Source organism: Onychostruthus taczanowskii, unplaced genomic scaffold (assembly GCF_017590055.1).
Source record: "Onychostruthus taczanowskii isolate IOZ18803 unplaced genomic scaffold, ASM1759005v1 scaffold23, whole genome shotgun sequence".
Taxonomy (NCBI): Eukaryota; Metazoa; Chordata; class Aves; order Passeriformes; family Passeridae; genus Onychostruthus; species Onychostruthus taczanowskii.
Window position 1 is genome coordinate 2,439,095 of NW_024499573.1, and position 15,185 is coordinate 2,454,279.

At 35.2% G+C, this 15,185-nt stretch overlaps 1 protein-coding gene across 1 annotated transcript in view; it reads right to left on the bottom strand.

Moving 5' to 3' along the window:
- Positions 1-15,185, bottom strand: part of PTPN12 (protein tyrosine phosphatase non-receptor type 12) — a 70,648-nt gene that overhangs the window by 22,994 nt on the left and 32,469 nt on the right. The window contains exons 3-11 of the mRNA XM_041405398.1: positions 12,157-12,233; positions 11,009-11,104; positions 9,929-9,967; positions 9,168-9,239; positions 7,670-7,729; positions 5,020-5,162; positions 3,559-3,625; positions 2,897-2,974; positions 2,711-2,809 (exon numbers count right to left, since the gene is read on the bottom strand). Of these exons, the coding sequence (XP_041261332.1) occupies positions 2,711-2,809; positions 2,897-2,974; positions 3,559-3,625; positions 5,020-5,162; positions 7,670-7,729; positions 9,168-9,239; positions 9,929-9,967; positions 11,009-11,104; positions 12,157-12,233 (731 nt within the window). The remainder of the gene's footprint in view (positions 1-2,710; positions 2,810-2,896; positions 2,975-3,558; positions 3,626-5,019; positions 5,163-7,669; positions 7,730-9,167; positions 9,240-9,928; positions 9,968-11,008; positions 11,105-12,156; positions 12,234-15,185) is intronic.

Here is a 15,185-nt window from a genome sequence, read left to right on the forward strand (position 1 = left end):
TTACAGGCAAGCCCTGCTCACAGAGCCTCTGGAACTCAACCCATTTCAAACACTGCTTGAAAGAACAGCAAGAGGAAAACAAAACTACGAAACCAACCCTACACAGCACTCCAGCTCTTCACAGTATTATCAAAATAGAATAAATGACACATTTCCTCTTCAGCCCAGTAGCATCTCCTTCTTAACTAATAGTATTATATCCAAAGTAGGCACACTAATTTTATTTGGAATTGTTTTCACCAGACGTAATCAAAACCGTTCACATATTGAAGTTTTCATAGTTGTTATAGCATCTGCAGGCACAGTTACATACATGAAGGAGCCTTAGAATACTACATTGTATTTAATAAAGTTACTTTAAAACTTCCTGTCTCAGAATTCATTTCTTAACCAGGATACATCCCTGAATGCTTGGGGTTTTTAAAAAGAAAGCAAAATAGAAAATTTCTGGGGAAAATCAGACATTATATACAACAGATGCTACATACACTCCTGGAGGTAAAAAAGGAGCTTTGTCAGAATATCAAAGTGATGTCTCAAGTGAGCTTCAAAGTTCTGAGAATCAGGTTAAAACTACAAGAAAATATTTAACTGGATATGTGAAATTTCCCTTATAAATCCTCAAGAGAAGCTAAGCCTATACCAGTTAATTAATTGGAAGCAAATTTTCAGTAAAAAAAAAATGGACAGTAGCAAATTTAAGATACAGAAATTTTAGATACAGAAATTCTTCACCTATGAGACTTTCTTCCCCTCAACCGTTCTGCAGAATTATTCAAGTAACAGTAGGAAAAAGCATCATTTCCCAACACAAAAAAGGCTATGCCCAGTCAAACAAAGATTTACTTGGCCCTGCTTCCAGCAGTGACTGAAAGGGAACTTCCAGGGAAGAATAAGAGCAGAGCAGGCATACTGGGACCCTTCCCTAGAATGCTTTCCAACAGATTGCAACTCTGGAATTTCATAGGTCCGAGGTCAGTGAAACTCATGGAAGAAGATCCCAGTATGGTGAGATATTCACCCCAAAGATACAGGCTCTCAGTTGCAAGAAGCTCTGCAGTTTCATGTTGCATTTTTTTATACAAATGTCACTTTTTTATTAAGTCTTTCAGGTTTCACTGGTATCCCTTAGAAAAAGTTAAGAGCAATCAGCTTTCTGTTGTTAGTCAGTAAACACTCTGTTGTATTTAACCTCAGCCATTTTTTTCTCCATCTCAGTCTGGCTGTTCTTTAAATTGAGCCTTCCAACACCTTTGATCCTTGTCCAGTTGTTTAATGTTCAAATTCTGTAACATGTTTTTGAGATAAGCAGACTTGACATGCTGTCAGTAGTCAAACTGCAAGGTACCCACACAAGGACATTACATTCTCTGCTCTTACCAGTTTCCAAGGAACTGCTAAAATTCAATTTCCTTTACAACTTGTTGATCATAAACCAAAATCATATCCAAGTATCAAAACTCACACTCCATCACTGCCTTTTCAGAGCTGGGATTTATCCCTCTCTCACCCCCATATACATTACCTATCCATTTTCTATTTGATCTTGTTTATTAGTCAGCAAATCTCTCAAGCTGTGCTAAAGACAGCACTTGCCTTTGTTACAGAGTACCACCATATTGTGCCACAGCTTCACTCATCTTCTGGAATAGTAAGTAATTTAGTATATATAGTATTAGGAATAAGTACATAAGAGCCATTTTTGATTCCAAGTAAGAGCACAAAGACAGGTCTAATTTAAGTCAAATAACCAGAAGATACAGTGGACTGATCTAGTTATTATTTTATGATCAAAACTCAAGTACTTAGAAATCACTTCTGCACAAAGCTAATCAATCTGCATATCCTAAACCCTGCCATGCTCATTTCCCAGGAAAAAAACCCAAAAACCACACATCAGCTTAATCAAACCTGTAACAAATCAAAGCAGCCTGCTCTGTCCACTGCATTTAGTCAACAGGCTTCTTGTCATGACTTAAAGCCATAAGTACCTCATAAGTACTGCATGAAGTGATATAAATTCATAGGAGTTAGCAGAAGGGTGGATGCATTTAATCCAAGAATTGAAAACATTCTAGACTTCCTAGAAAGCACATACAGGACATACATACATACAGCACATACAGCTAAATCCCTAAAATAAATGGGATGCTTATGAATAAAACCATATTTAAAACTGCTTCCAGATATTTCAAAGAGTCCTGGAAATACCACTCATACTCCCTCTAGAGAGCTATGGTATCTACACCAACTAGGGACAGAAAATCACTGAATAAACAAAACACAATCCAGGGACAAAGGGTGGTACAGAAAGAAGAAAGAGAAAAGATATTAATCCAAAAAGCCATTTTTCACACAGTGCCCAACAACAGCCAAGAAAACATATCTAAACATAAAAAAGAGAATAAACCTATAGGGGACATGACACTTAAAGGTGAGGATAGAAAGACAGAAAAACCCTCAAATACTGTGAATGCCACTGAAGAATATTTTTTCCTCTTCCTTCTCCTTTGTGAAAAGGGCAGAGCATGAAGCTCCTTAACAAAAGCATTTTCAACTTATTTTTCTCTCCCCTAACCTATTTCAATGCAAGCAGTACTTTAAAAAACATGAGAAACCTAATAAGATCACACCACTGAACACTCTAAAAACAACTTCACAGGAGAATTTTCATCAGAAGCTAACAGCTACAGATGGGAAAGACACCTACCACTCCATCTGCAATCTTCCAGTCTGCACAACTTTCATATTTTTGCAGTTGCTTTTCAAACAGTTGTGCTATGGCTCGATGAACAAGTTCATACTGCTCCTATAAGGTACCAGATAAAAATTAATGCACAAGATCTTTTCAAAGAATAGTGATGTATTATCACATTCATTTTAAAACAAACTATACCTTTGTCTGCACTGCAGAATGCCTCTGCGTCCTCATTTCCTGTATTAAATTAAATACATTGAATTCTTCAGGTATTTTCTGAAATACAGAAGCAAGTTAATTACAATGACATAACTGTCACAGCAACAACACAAAAGCTGTTAAACATCAAAAAAATAAGTGTAACTTTCATAGGTAAAGTTAATCTGATCTCTCCACACTGCAATTATTTAATTCTTTTTCAAAGCAACTCCAAACTGACATTTGATTTAGACCAGATAAGAACATTTCAAGCACTTTTGAAATGAAATATCCAATGTTATTAATATGACACTGCAATGCTAACAATGCTTCATAATCTAAAACTCCCAGAATGAAGTTATCCCTTTATATTTGAGCCACATGATAAATCAGAGACTGAGAATGTTGAATTCAAAAATCAATTTATATTGCAATCTATTTTTTAAAAATAGAATTTTATAGTGACCTTTTTAGATAAAAACTTGCTGTCAAAGGAAAGTAAGTTCATACTAAAGCAAGAGTGCAATGAAACTAAACATCCAACCTGTCAAGAGGGTTCCAGAATGTCTTAAAGATTTCACTATTTTTGAACACTTGGAAGCTCAATCAATCACTGTTATGAAGTTATAGAATTTCATAAAACTTCTTTTAGGATTCCTTACCCCAGCTTTAAGCAAATTCCATGTATAATCTATGGCACAGATGGCTCCTGTTCTTCCACACCCTGCACTATGAACATAAACATAGAGGTGTTATATATTATTTAAACTGGATAAAAAACACTGTAAGCCTTATATTTCCAAAGTCCACATTAAAAAAAAAAATCCAAATCCCTCAACTATCATTTTAATTCACTCAGCCTGACACTATATTGTCTTAAAAATAAAATCAGCAGTACAAAATGCAGCATTGAGTATTTTAATAGTTCAATGTTTTCAACAGTGCAAGTTTTCATAGCCATTGGAACTGCAGTTATGAAAGATGATTCAGTGCTGACAATTTTATTGCCTCTTCCTTTTGTCACACTATTCCCAGCTACTACTGCTTCATCAGGTGTGGTCTTCTCCAAGTTTAAAGCTAAATGATGTAAAATGGCAGAACAGAAGACATTGAAAGACTTGCCACATTTTTCTGATTTAGTATCACATCCATATTTTTTCCTTTTTAGCTAAAAACATAAATCTGAAAGTTGAAGAATGACAGCAAACTATCTTATTTATTTTTCCTAATTGTATGAATTCCTCTGTTTTACACATGCAGAGTTATAATTAATGCATATTTATAACATTACCATTACACTGTTGTAAAGAATCAACATTCAGAATTATATTGACATTCAAAAAGAACAGGACAAAGTGAATAGATTTCAGTGCTAAGTCGGTTTATGTTTTTAGACCTCAGTTAAGAGTGACAACTCAAAACCAGAATGCAGCCCTTGAAGAGAATAACTAAGCTCTAAAGACTTAAATCCCATGAATTTAACATGTCCTGGCTTATAAATCTTAATTCAATTTTTCCTGACATAACATGTGAACTTTTGTTGCTTTAAAAAGTGCTAAAAACAATAGGCAAGATTTCCAAATAAATTGTCAACTCAGCAAAATATGTTCATAGCAATTCAGTCTCAACAGTTTTTCTGTTAGCCAAATTTCAGGTTAAGGATGAAACTTTTTTAGAAGTAAAGACTTCCCAACTGGAAACTACAGCCTGGTCACTAAAGATCTTTTTTGTCATATTAGAACAGAGTTCCTAGTGATGCTATGTAGTCTCTCCTATTGAGAATGGTGCCTTTACTCTCAAGCTGATTTGCAGTGATCTTCAAATCTGTTTTGCCCTCACGAGAATTTATGTCTCAATCTCAAAACAGGTCCCTTTTCAAAGGTTCATTTTTTTCTGATTTATATTCTGTCTTAAACTGAAGTAAAAGCAAAATTTTACTGTGGCATCAGTTTTAAGAAAATGAAGCCTGTATGATTTTGAATTAAATTGTGACATGAGAAATTTTTTTTCAACTAAAATAACTCAATTCTGACTTAGAACCAAAACTAGTGCAACCCATAACAAAAGTCTAGACTTCAAAAAATGAAAATGTTTAAAAATTAAAAGATAAATACATTTGATACCTGCAGTGTATGCAAATAGGAACATCTTCATGTTCCTGGTATTCTCTCATCAAGCTGATCATATCCAGAATAGAATCAAAAGATGAAGGGACATCATGGTCAGGCCAGTTAACATAATGAAATTGATAGACACTACGAGTCTCCTAAGGGAGAGCAGGGAGAAAGCTGTTAATTATAACACATATTTGAGTTTGTACCAAAGAAGTAGTTCTATGAACCTTTGCTTTGACAAGCAAAGTTATTTACTGGATTAAAAACCCTACAGCCTTTACCACTTCAAAAAATAGAAGAAAAACTCTGAAATCATATTTGAAGTGCTGATAATGCATAAGAAGATGCCCTATGGGACAGTTCAGAAGCCCCTCTCTATTATATGGGTAAAGGACCAACAATGCTGCACCATATGAAAAGGTTCTATGTCCTTGCAGCTATAATTGGAAATGGAGAAAGAATCTTTCATCTTTCTTCTTCTGTTTGTACTTCAGTAACTTACATTGAGGAAAAAAAATATGGGGGCAAAGGTATTGTTTTATCACACTACAAAATAAAGTGTATGCACGTGTGCAGAGGCTCACAGAGGGAAATTAATAAAACAATAGAAATAACTAAATATCTAAATATGGATCACACTTGCAACATCAATAGGTACACTTTTATTCTAGTAGCAGGAGCTACAATAGCACTAAAGGCAAGCCAAGAAGCAGGCTTTAGAACAGCTTAGTTACTCAGCTACCTGAATCCCTGAAAATCCTCCCTTTCATCACTATCCAAAGCATCTGCAGCTACCAGCAGAACTAGCAGCTGGTTCTACTGCACCTTTCCATGCTGGTGTCACACCTCTGGGTTCCAGGATACACTCAAAGTAATGTACTGGAGAGCACAAAGGTTGTGATCCACATTACTGTTTACAGGCTTCAAGACCTACACTACCTTCTGTTTCAGTATGTGAGAAGCAACATAGCAGGCCTCTTGAGCATGGAAATTTATCTGTTTTTGATGCTTGACTTTTCCCAGCTCTATGGAAACACCATAGCTAGTTAAAACAAGAGAAAACACAAATTGAAAAATTCAGATGAATTGAAAAATATAGAAGATTATGTAAAACCAAGGTCATCAACAAGAAGGAAGAGCTAGAGCTATCTATTAAGCTCCAGTAATGAATGTCACTTAATTATTTCTAAAAAGACTAGTGATTTTTCACATTAGCAGAATGGTCAGGGGAAAAAAAAAAGGATTTTTCTATATGAAAATCAAAAATTTTAAAGAACCTTTATAGTCCTTTTTCTTTACTGCCACTTATAAACTAAACCACCAAAGTTCTTTCTTGAAAATAATCAAGTTCCAGTCAAACTGGTTTTCCTTCTAGAAGCCAAAAAAACTTCATAGATTTATGGAAATTTAAAATCCTTTTGCATAGTTTCTTTTTGTATGATAATCCACTGCAAATGCTACAAAAGTGACAAAACATATAATTATTTTGGAAAACCTGAAAGCAAACTTAAAAGGATATTACTTTATACCACAAATACACCTTTCCTCCCCAGTGCAAGGCTATGCTTAGAATTCTTCAAAGAAAGATGAAAAGTCTGCAGTTAATTTTACAGGAATCCTCAAGCAAATCTGCTACATAAATCTGAAGAAAAACCACTTTATCAGATGCACATATCAAATATCAACACATCTTGTTAACCCTTTCAGTTAAATTGCTCCTCATTGGAACAAACATCTGTTTCCTTGCTAAGATCAAAAGCTCAGCACAAACTGTAACTTTTTGTTGCTGTTCAGTTTTTAAGCAGTACACAGGCTTCTGACTGGGAGAGAACTCCCCAGAGTCAACAGCAAAACATGATTTGCATGTATAGTATAGGCAAGCAAGGTCCACATCAGCTACAGTCTCTGGTGGAACCAGTTCATGCAATATTTGGGTATTAAAAGGAAGGCAGGTTATGCTTTAGGGATTCTGGTATCCAGTTCTGTTTTGAAGTGCAACATTTCAAACAATGTCACAAACCCCAATTACTACACAGAATTTCTGTTATCTAAACTGTCTAACAGCCCAGTCAGTTATGAGCACTAAAAGAAACAAACTGATTAAGGTAATGCATTCCTAGCAAATACTGCAGACAAAAATTATTCCCCAAAATCACTCCCCTCAGGATTAAGCAGTTTTCATAACTGCTGCGGTATCTTTTGTTGAAATGGAACAAAGCTTTGATAAAGAAAACATAACTAAAAATGAGACTAACCTGTAATAAATAATTTATTAATGCTGATTGACAATTAAAATGACAAGTATTCTATAAAAGAGACTATCATGCTTTGTGTTTTTACGGGAGGGCTCTACAGTTTTTATTTACTGGTAGTTGCTTTCCAGTCAAATGAAGTCTGACATTTGACATCTGACATTTCAGTGTAAGTTTATAAGAAAAGCTTAAGCCATTTGGGTAAACAAGAACATAGAAAAGGCAAAGAGTTTCACTATTCTTCCTTTATATACTAAGACTTGAACATCACTTCCAAACTTTATCATTTACATTCATAATCAGCACCTAAAAAAATGAAGATATTTTCACGAGTTTCTGACATTGTATCATTTTGGAGGCTTTTGAACTACCATTGAAGGTGAGACCAGAAGTGACTGTGTACTTACATTTTGAAATTCAAGTAATAATGTTCTAATGAAATAATCTGTTCTTGCTTGCTCAGCTTCCTAAAGATGAGAAAACAATAATGCATGGGAAAAAAATATTAAAAATCAATATGCAACATACAGGGCATAACTAAAACCTCAAACTTTAAACTCAGGGGTCTTTAATTTATTGGCTTTGTATTTATGATTTCATCAAGTGAGGGGCAATCAAAACACTGATTAACACACCAGCAAGTCAGCTTGCTGTACAGGATGTGCAAAATGGGTTACTTTTACTTAAAAGTGTGAGTCTGGGAATTGTCTGTTCCAAAGTCAATAAGCCACCTTTTCTTATCAATAAGCCATATAAGAATATTTCTAAGTAGCTCTTTTGCTTCATTTCTCCATACTTTTAATTTACAGATGGCCTTTCACAGCCATCCCTCTGTAACTCTTTTGCTGTATAAACTTCAGCCTCTTACCACTCTATCCTGTGATGTCTCCTTTTATTTTTTCCTTTCCCACTGTTTTCAATTAAGGGTGCATCTAAAAGAATCACTAATTATCTTGGTTGTGGCCAAAAAATCTAGCTTCTAGCTCACAAAATTTTCAAATCTTCCTTTGGAATATCAAGGAAAGCTTATACTGCAGAAATCAAACAATATTATTGTACTTTAAATATCATTAACATCAGAATTTGAAGACGCCTTTAAAAACTTTGCATTACAGCTTCCCACAGAGAATTCAGGAGATTGAATATAGGCTTTACTGTGTTTCTATCTCCTCCTGGGAATTTACCAATTCCCATCAACAATTGCAACACTGCAGGTTTTAAAGCAATGCAGCCCACATACACCAGAGCACCCACAGGTAATAGATTCTGCTGTAGATAAGTCAATTACAACAAAGACACAAACCCCTTTCCCCAGTATCACAAGGAACAGGGCAAAAAGCAGCCAAATTTGAATCAACTTACCCTGGGAAAAGGTTACTCAGAATCTTTATAGTCTAAAATTCACAAGTACGTATTTTCCTGACAAGATGAACTAGCATGTACTTAATTCCTGTTAGACTATTTCAAAGTAGTATTAATAGCTGCATAAAAAGGCATGCAAACTCTTTCTGAACAACTTAAAACACATCATGCTAATTAATAAAAATAACCTATTCCAGTGTTACTTTCAGTTCACTCAGAAGGCACAAGTCATAACAGACAAAACAACTGCACAAGACTTGGATTTTTTGAGTGTGGTACAGACATTCAAGCAGCATATAAAGCTCAAGAAATAATACATAAAAACATACAAGAGCAAGGGACACAGGTTTCCTTCTTTAAAAAAATAAAACAATCATCGAGGATTCAAAAAAACACAGCTTAGATGTGCATGTTCCTTTGAGAGTCCTTGTGTAAAATTAAGTTACTGAACATCTAAAAAGCCCACCATACAGAGTTAATTGAACATTTAAGTTACAAACCCACTAAATACTTGAAAACTAATTTATAAAGCTTCATACTTACACAAGAAACACGAAATGGTCCAAAAGTTACAGCTGCTTCTCCATACAGAGGCCAGTAACGCTCACATTTTTTCTGTTAAAAGTAAAGAATCCTAATTTAATTCATGCATGGTACTGAAAGGTGATTAACAGAGGCAGAGCAGACAAAATCACAGCCCTGAATGCCTTATTCTGGACTTCTTTTAAGATAATAAAATAACTTTCCTTTTGGATAACAAGAGAGAAACAAAACCAAGACCTCAAACAATCAACATAAATACAGGCAAAAGACACTTTGCAAAGCATAAGCATAATGCAGAGGGGAGCAATGAAAGCTTAGTTTTTCTCAAAGTTGGGAATTCACAATTCTGCATTTCCTTCTAAGGTCATAAGAATAAAGAAGAGAGATTAAAAAAAAATTGTTTTTGCAGCTGTATGAATTGACAGGAAATTCTGAAGGACTTGGGATTTTCATAGTTGGCCTACTTCCCACAAAGAGCAAGACACTTTTTCCACAGTGACACGGCCAGAAACAAACCCTTGGTACAGGGTTCTGTACATGAACACATATCCACTGAGATGACACCTAAATAATCATGTAACCCTACAAATGGGGCAAAGAAATGCAGTCTCATGGACTATTTCCTATGTACAGAAATGTAAGAATAAGCATTCTCACTTCATCTGGTATTATTATCACAGTTACGCATTTGGCATATGAAGCTTCACAGCTATTGCCCCATATGGGCAAAGCTCATTTATTTTTGTATTTAGGACACATACCCTTCCCATTTCAAATTCTCGACAGGCCATTACAATTATCTGAAAAGAAAAAAAAAGATGCTCCAAGTTAGATGATTTTGGATCATGCAACTTAAACCTACACTTCACCACTTGCTTCTGTCAGGCAGATGATACACTTCTGATACACTTGAAGTGGTTACTGTGGAAGAGACTAATTATTAATAATATTTTCCTGCATATACATGCTCTTCTAATTCTAAAACAGCAACCAAGTTTCATCCTTCACAAAACCTACATCACTAATACAACACTTCAAGGCTACTTAATTCAAACTCACTGTAATCCTGTACAAATTCCTTATTTATTCAGTCTGCCTGTAAAGTCTAAACTTATAAAAATATAGAACCCTTTGCCAGCTGGAAGAAACATAGCCATATTTGCCTCATGTGACAGAGAATGCATAAAATATGAACAAAACCCCCCCTAAAACAACCTTGACCATCAATCAAATTTCTTAGGTGAAGTTATTTCAGAAAGCATGAGTAGCACAATAAAAATGCACCAACAGGTAAGCTATTTGTTACAGTAAGTAACAATGACATAAGTGTCAAACAATTGCCCCCCCCCAAAAATTTCAGAAATAAATTGTCAGACCTATCCAATTTCCACAAGTATTCAAAAGTCAATTCCTGATAAAAGCTGTTTAAACACATGTAGAATTTATAAAGCAATAACTAACCCAAAATTAGCATAAAAAAAAAAGATAAGTGGTTTGAGTTTGTTTTTTTTTCTTGTTTCATATGCTGGTTCTGTATCTGATTTTGTCAGTCTACATTAACTCAGAATTGTAAGATCTCCTACCTTAAAGATAAAACAAGCAAGAACCTTTTCATAAATATGAAGGACTTAACATTCATTCAACAAAATTATTACTTTAAATCTACATTATTAAACTGAATAAATAATATTATTGCTATTTAACTACAAAAGGCAACATTTGGGAAGCAAATAATCTAAATCACTGTCAATATTTTGATAATAATAGCAGGCTTAAACAAAAAATACACAATCACAGTACCATGAAATAATGTAACACTGAATTTTTCTATAGCTACTTACAGCAACGTTGTATTCCCATATCATCCTCCAGAAGTCTATGACTGTATTGGCTAAGGGACCCTGGGTAGCAACATATGCTTTTGGCCCATGTACTCCCTGGGATTGCAGAAAGGAACCATTAATGTTTATAAAGAACATTCATCTGCACTCAACTAAAAAAGTTTCGGGTTACAATGGTGTAAAATTAGAATATCCTTTATATATATGTATGTAGAACAGGAAGGGTGAATATGAAACATGACTCCTAATTATATTAGTGGGAATTTAGCTTGTAATCTCAAGGGAGCCAAAGATCACAACAGCTACAGCCCTGCCAGAGACTGTCACAGGAAATAAATACGTTCAGATTCTGAAGATGCCCTTTAAGTCTGCATTTTCTTTGCTACTCAGTGATGAAAAATTGAAAATCCTTCTGTAAAAAAAAAGCATCCTCTTGAACAAATTTAAGTTCCTCCCTGCCTGTAATACATTTCAAAAATATAAAATTCTATAATTTGTTTTATATTAATTTTCAGTACACTAATGTTCAGCTTTTCAAGCTAAACATTCATGCCGGAAGATTTACAACAGGAAGATTCAGATTTTACCTGTTTCTGAAAAATAAATATTGTGTAGAAGCAGCATCAGAATAAAGCTACAAAGATATTGTAGCTCAAGATATTACTTTGAAACAAAACTGTAACAGATTTTTAGTCAAATTCTAACTTCTCTTTAAGAATGTTAGATTAATTCCATTGCCATTGTTAGATTAAGAATGTTAGAATATTAATTCCATTGCCACACGTCCTCCATGAACAGAGTGAAATGCACATTAACATACACAATTTGTCAAACACCTCATGTCTGATCCCTAAAAATGTCACCTGTTGAAACAACTGCATCTGAATTTTCCTATGGTATAAATCTACAATGCACTTGCCGCCACTTGAAAATTAAGTATTCGGAGTACTTTGATTTTACTTAGGAGTAAAAGCAAAGCTTTGAAGATTGTGTTATAAATGGCATCATGTTTGCAAATTTATTCAAGTCACAAAAGAATATCTTCCCTTACAGCTTTAAAGTCTTATGTTAGACTATAATATTAAAACTGCACTCACAAGGAAAAAACTTAGAAAGAATACAAGAACTGTTAAACTACCAGCACATACCTTAATAAAGTTTGCATTGATGTAATCTGAATCTTGTGGGGGAGTTTTTAAGGTCAGTTTAACTCTGCTGTGATCAACTAAAAAAAAAAAACAGACCAAAATATTTTTTTGAACAAGGATTACAATACATGGAAATCAATACAGAACAGTAAATATAACATATACAGTACATTAAAGAACATTTTCCAAAGGTAAGTCACATAAGCAACTCAATACAATTGATTTATGGGTAAACCAACTCAGGTAGTGAGTGACAAGCAGAGTAGCTCCTGCTGCTCAAGTTCACAGGGTATCACCTCCTGCAATTCCAAGAGCAACTCATTACAAAGAGACAAAACACAATTAATCAGCAGCCATCAAAACTGCAGTTATAAGCATTAACACAGATCACAGTGGTCAGAATTAAGACACACTCAGGGAAAGCAGAAAGCACAAAACACCAGTGCACAGTTAAAGCAGCTGGCAGCTCTCAAAGTCTCTGCCAAGGAGGATTCCATCAGGTACCACAACAGGAAACAGGCACCAGGGTTTACTGCTCAGGCACAGACTGACCCCTATCCCCAAATACTGGGCTAGGCTCTTGGCTGGAACACTTCTGCACTAGAAAGCAGCACATTGCTTCATTTAGGGGATTTGGGACATGTCAAGTTTCTGCCTCAAACATTACTGACTGTCTCAGAGAAAGCTTCTGATAAAACCAGCAGATCTTTGGAGACCAAAATCCTCAGCAATATAAAAATAGCCTTATTATTTGTTGACAGAATAAAGTAAACATTTTGTTATTGGTTTTGGCCTTAAAAAAATTGCATATTTAATACAACAACTTGATTGTTACTAAAATGGTGTAGGTGGTTGGCAGGTTTGCCAGTCCTTCCAGCTCTTGGTGATAACAAGACTTATCAGCTATCGTATAAAAATTGTTCAGACTATCTCTACACTGGAGGTTCTTCTGGTTGAAAATCCATATCAAAAAGGAAATTATCTTGAAATGGGGCAACAGAAGTATCTGTAGAAACAGCAGCTGCTCCAGAAATTTGTTACTTTCTGCTCCCAGGGTCAATTCCTCAACCACAGAACAGCTGGTAAACCTTTGATTAGACCTAAATTCAAGAAAAAGGCGAAGAACAAATACATACAAATATATTTCAAAAGAGAAAATATGGTTAGTTGGATTTTTTTGTTTTGTCAAAACATCACTGATAATAAAACAAGGAACCATGCCTAGACGAAGCAAATGCTAAGAGTTATTTCTATACAGAAAGCTCTCCCAAAAAGCTTGCCAAATGGTGACATTTTTCTGCCAGAGTCCTCACAACATGCAAAAAAATTGGTGTAATGATTCTTAAAAAAGCACAAGTGTAAATTAGGAGACTTTTAGACCACAAATCTAAAGACAAGACGCTTGTATAAAGGCTTAGAAAAACCTTTAAAACACATTGCACTGTTACACACTGATAGATAGACTGTAAAAGCAAGAATATTATCTAAGCATGAAGTGGTGTCATGGACTTTGTACTAAAAACAGCTTTTAAGTGGCAGAACAGACTAATTAAAGTAGCAGGCTAATGAGAGATCCTATCTTCTCAGCACAGTAGATCCAAAATTCTAGAGCAGTTTCCAAATGTCAATATTGCCATCCTGTCTGTGTGCCACAGCTCATCTGTTACAGAGCTTAAGGTCTGAAATAGAACTCCCCCCTAAAAATCCTGCAGTTCTCAGCTTCTGAAGATTAAGTGCTTGGATATTGTTATATATTGTTATAAAGGCTCAGTTCACAATAACTAATTGGTTCTTCAGGTGACCAGTGAACACCATGTTGCATTTAACTACCATTTAGGATGGCTTAGTAAACTGTAATGGGAACATGCACCTTACTCTGAAGCCAGTGCTCAGTTAGTGCTGAGGTGTTGATGTCACTGGTAACAATTTCTGATAAATACAGCACTAATCTCTGATTAAGTTACAAATGTACATTATTTCCTGGATTTACAAGAGACAGACATGGATACTTTGCCCTTCTCCTGCTTCTCATTTCAAGCTGGTCTCCCATCATTTCATTGCTGGAGACTTGGAATGTTTGAAATATTCATTTAAACTGAAAATATATCTCCAGTTTTCCTCAATGTCAGCTTTGAAGTTTGCTCATTTCCCCATTGTGAGCTTTGCTCCCTCCCAGATCCCAGCGGCTCAGGTTTTATTTCTGTGCAGATGACAGGTGTGTTCATCTTCTGCTGCAGCCAGGCACTGCTGCAGTGTCACTGTCTCATCAGTTCAGCCTGGCTGCTACCAAAATTTCACTGTATTGTTCACAATCTACCAAAATGCCAGGACACTGTTAATAAGATGACAATAATGACTTCCTCTCTTTTTTCACTGTACTTGTTAAACATCTCCTCCCAACTAAAAAGCAGAGTAAAATGTACCTGTTGCTGACCTTCTGAGACAAGAGAAGTGGCATTTATCAGAAGATTACCCTTTAATCTCACTGTCAGCTGCTCAGATCCAAAAGCACAGCGAGCTGTGCCTCAGGAGCTACACAAAGTGAGCATGTAACAGACAGTCTTGTCATTTCAGATCACTGATCTGTAATATCCACATGGCGCTGGGTTTAAAATCCAAATTGTGCTCTGACTCTTGCTTTCCATGTCCACACAGTAAAAAGAATTTCACTTGGACTCAAGCAAAATAGCAACCAAAGCTAATCCAGCACTGAAAGTTTTTCAACACCATTTGTAGGATACAAACAGGAAAAAAAGATCTATTCCACATCAAAACAGGTTCCTTAAGCCTCCTTAGAATTTCACCTAGAGTATATGCTGACATTTGTTTGTTTTCTACTATTAATAAAATGCTCCTAAGGAAAATATACATTTAAGCATCTAGTAAAGTTATCAGCTACTCTGAGCTAAAATGAAAGTGTTGGTTCGATACAACTTCAGAACCAGAACATATTTATCTTTCGGTGATACCCCTCCTGATAAAATATAAGAATATTCAGTCACTTTGCCTTGCAAGTTAAAAACATATTT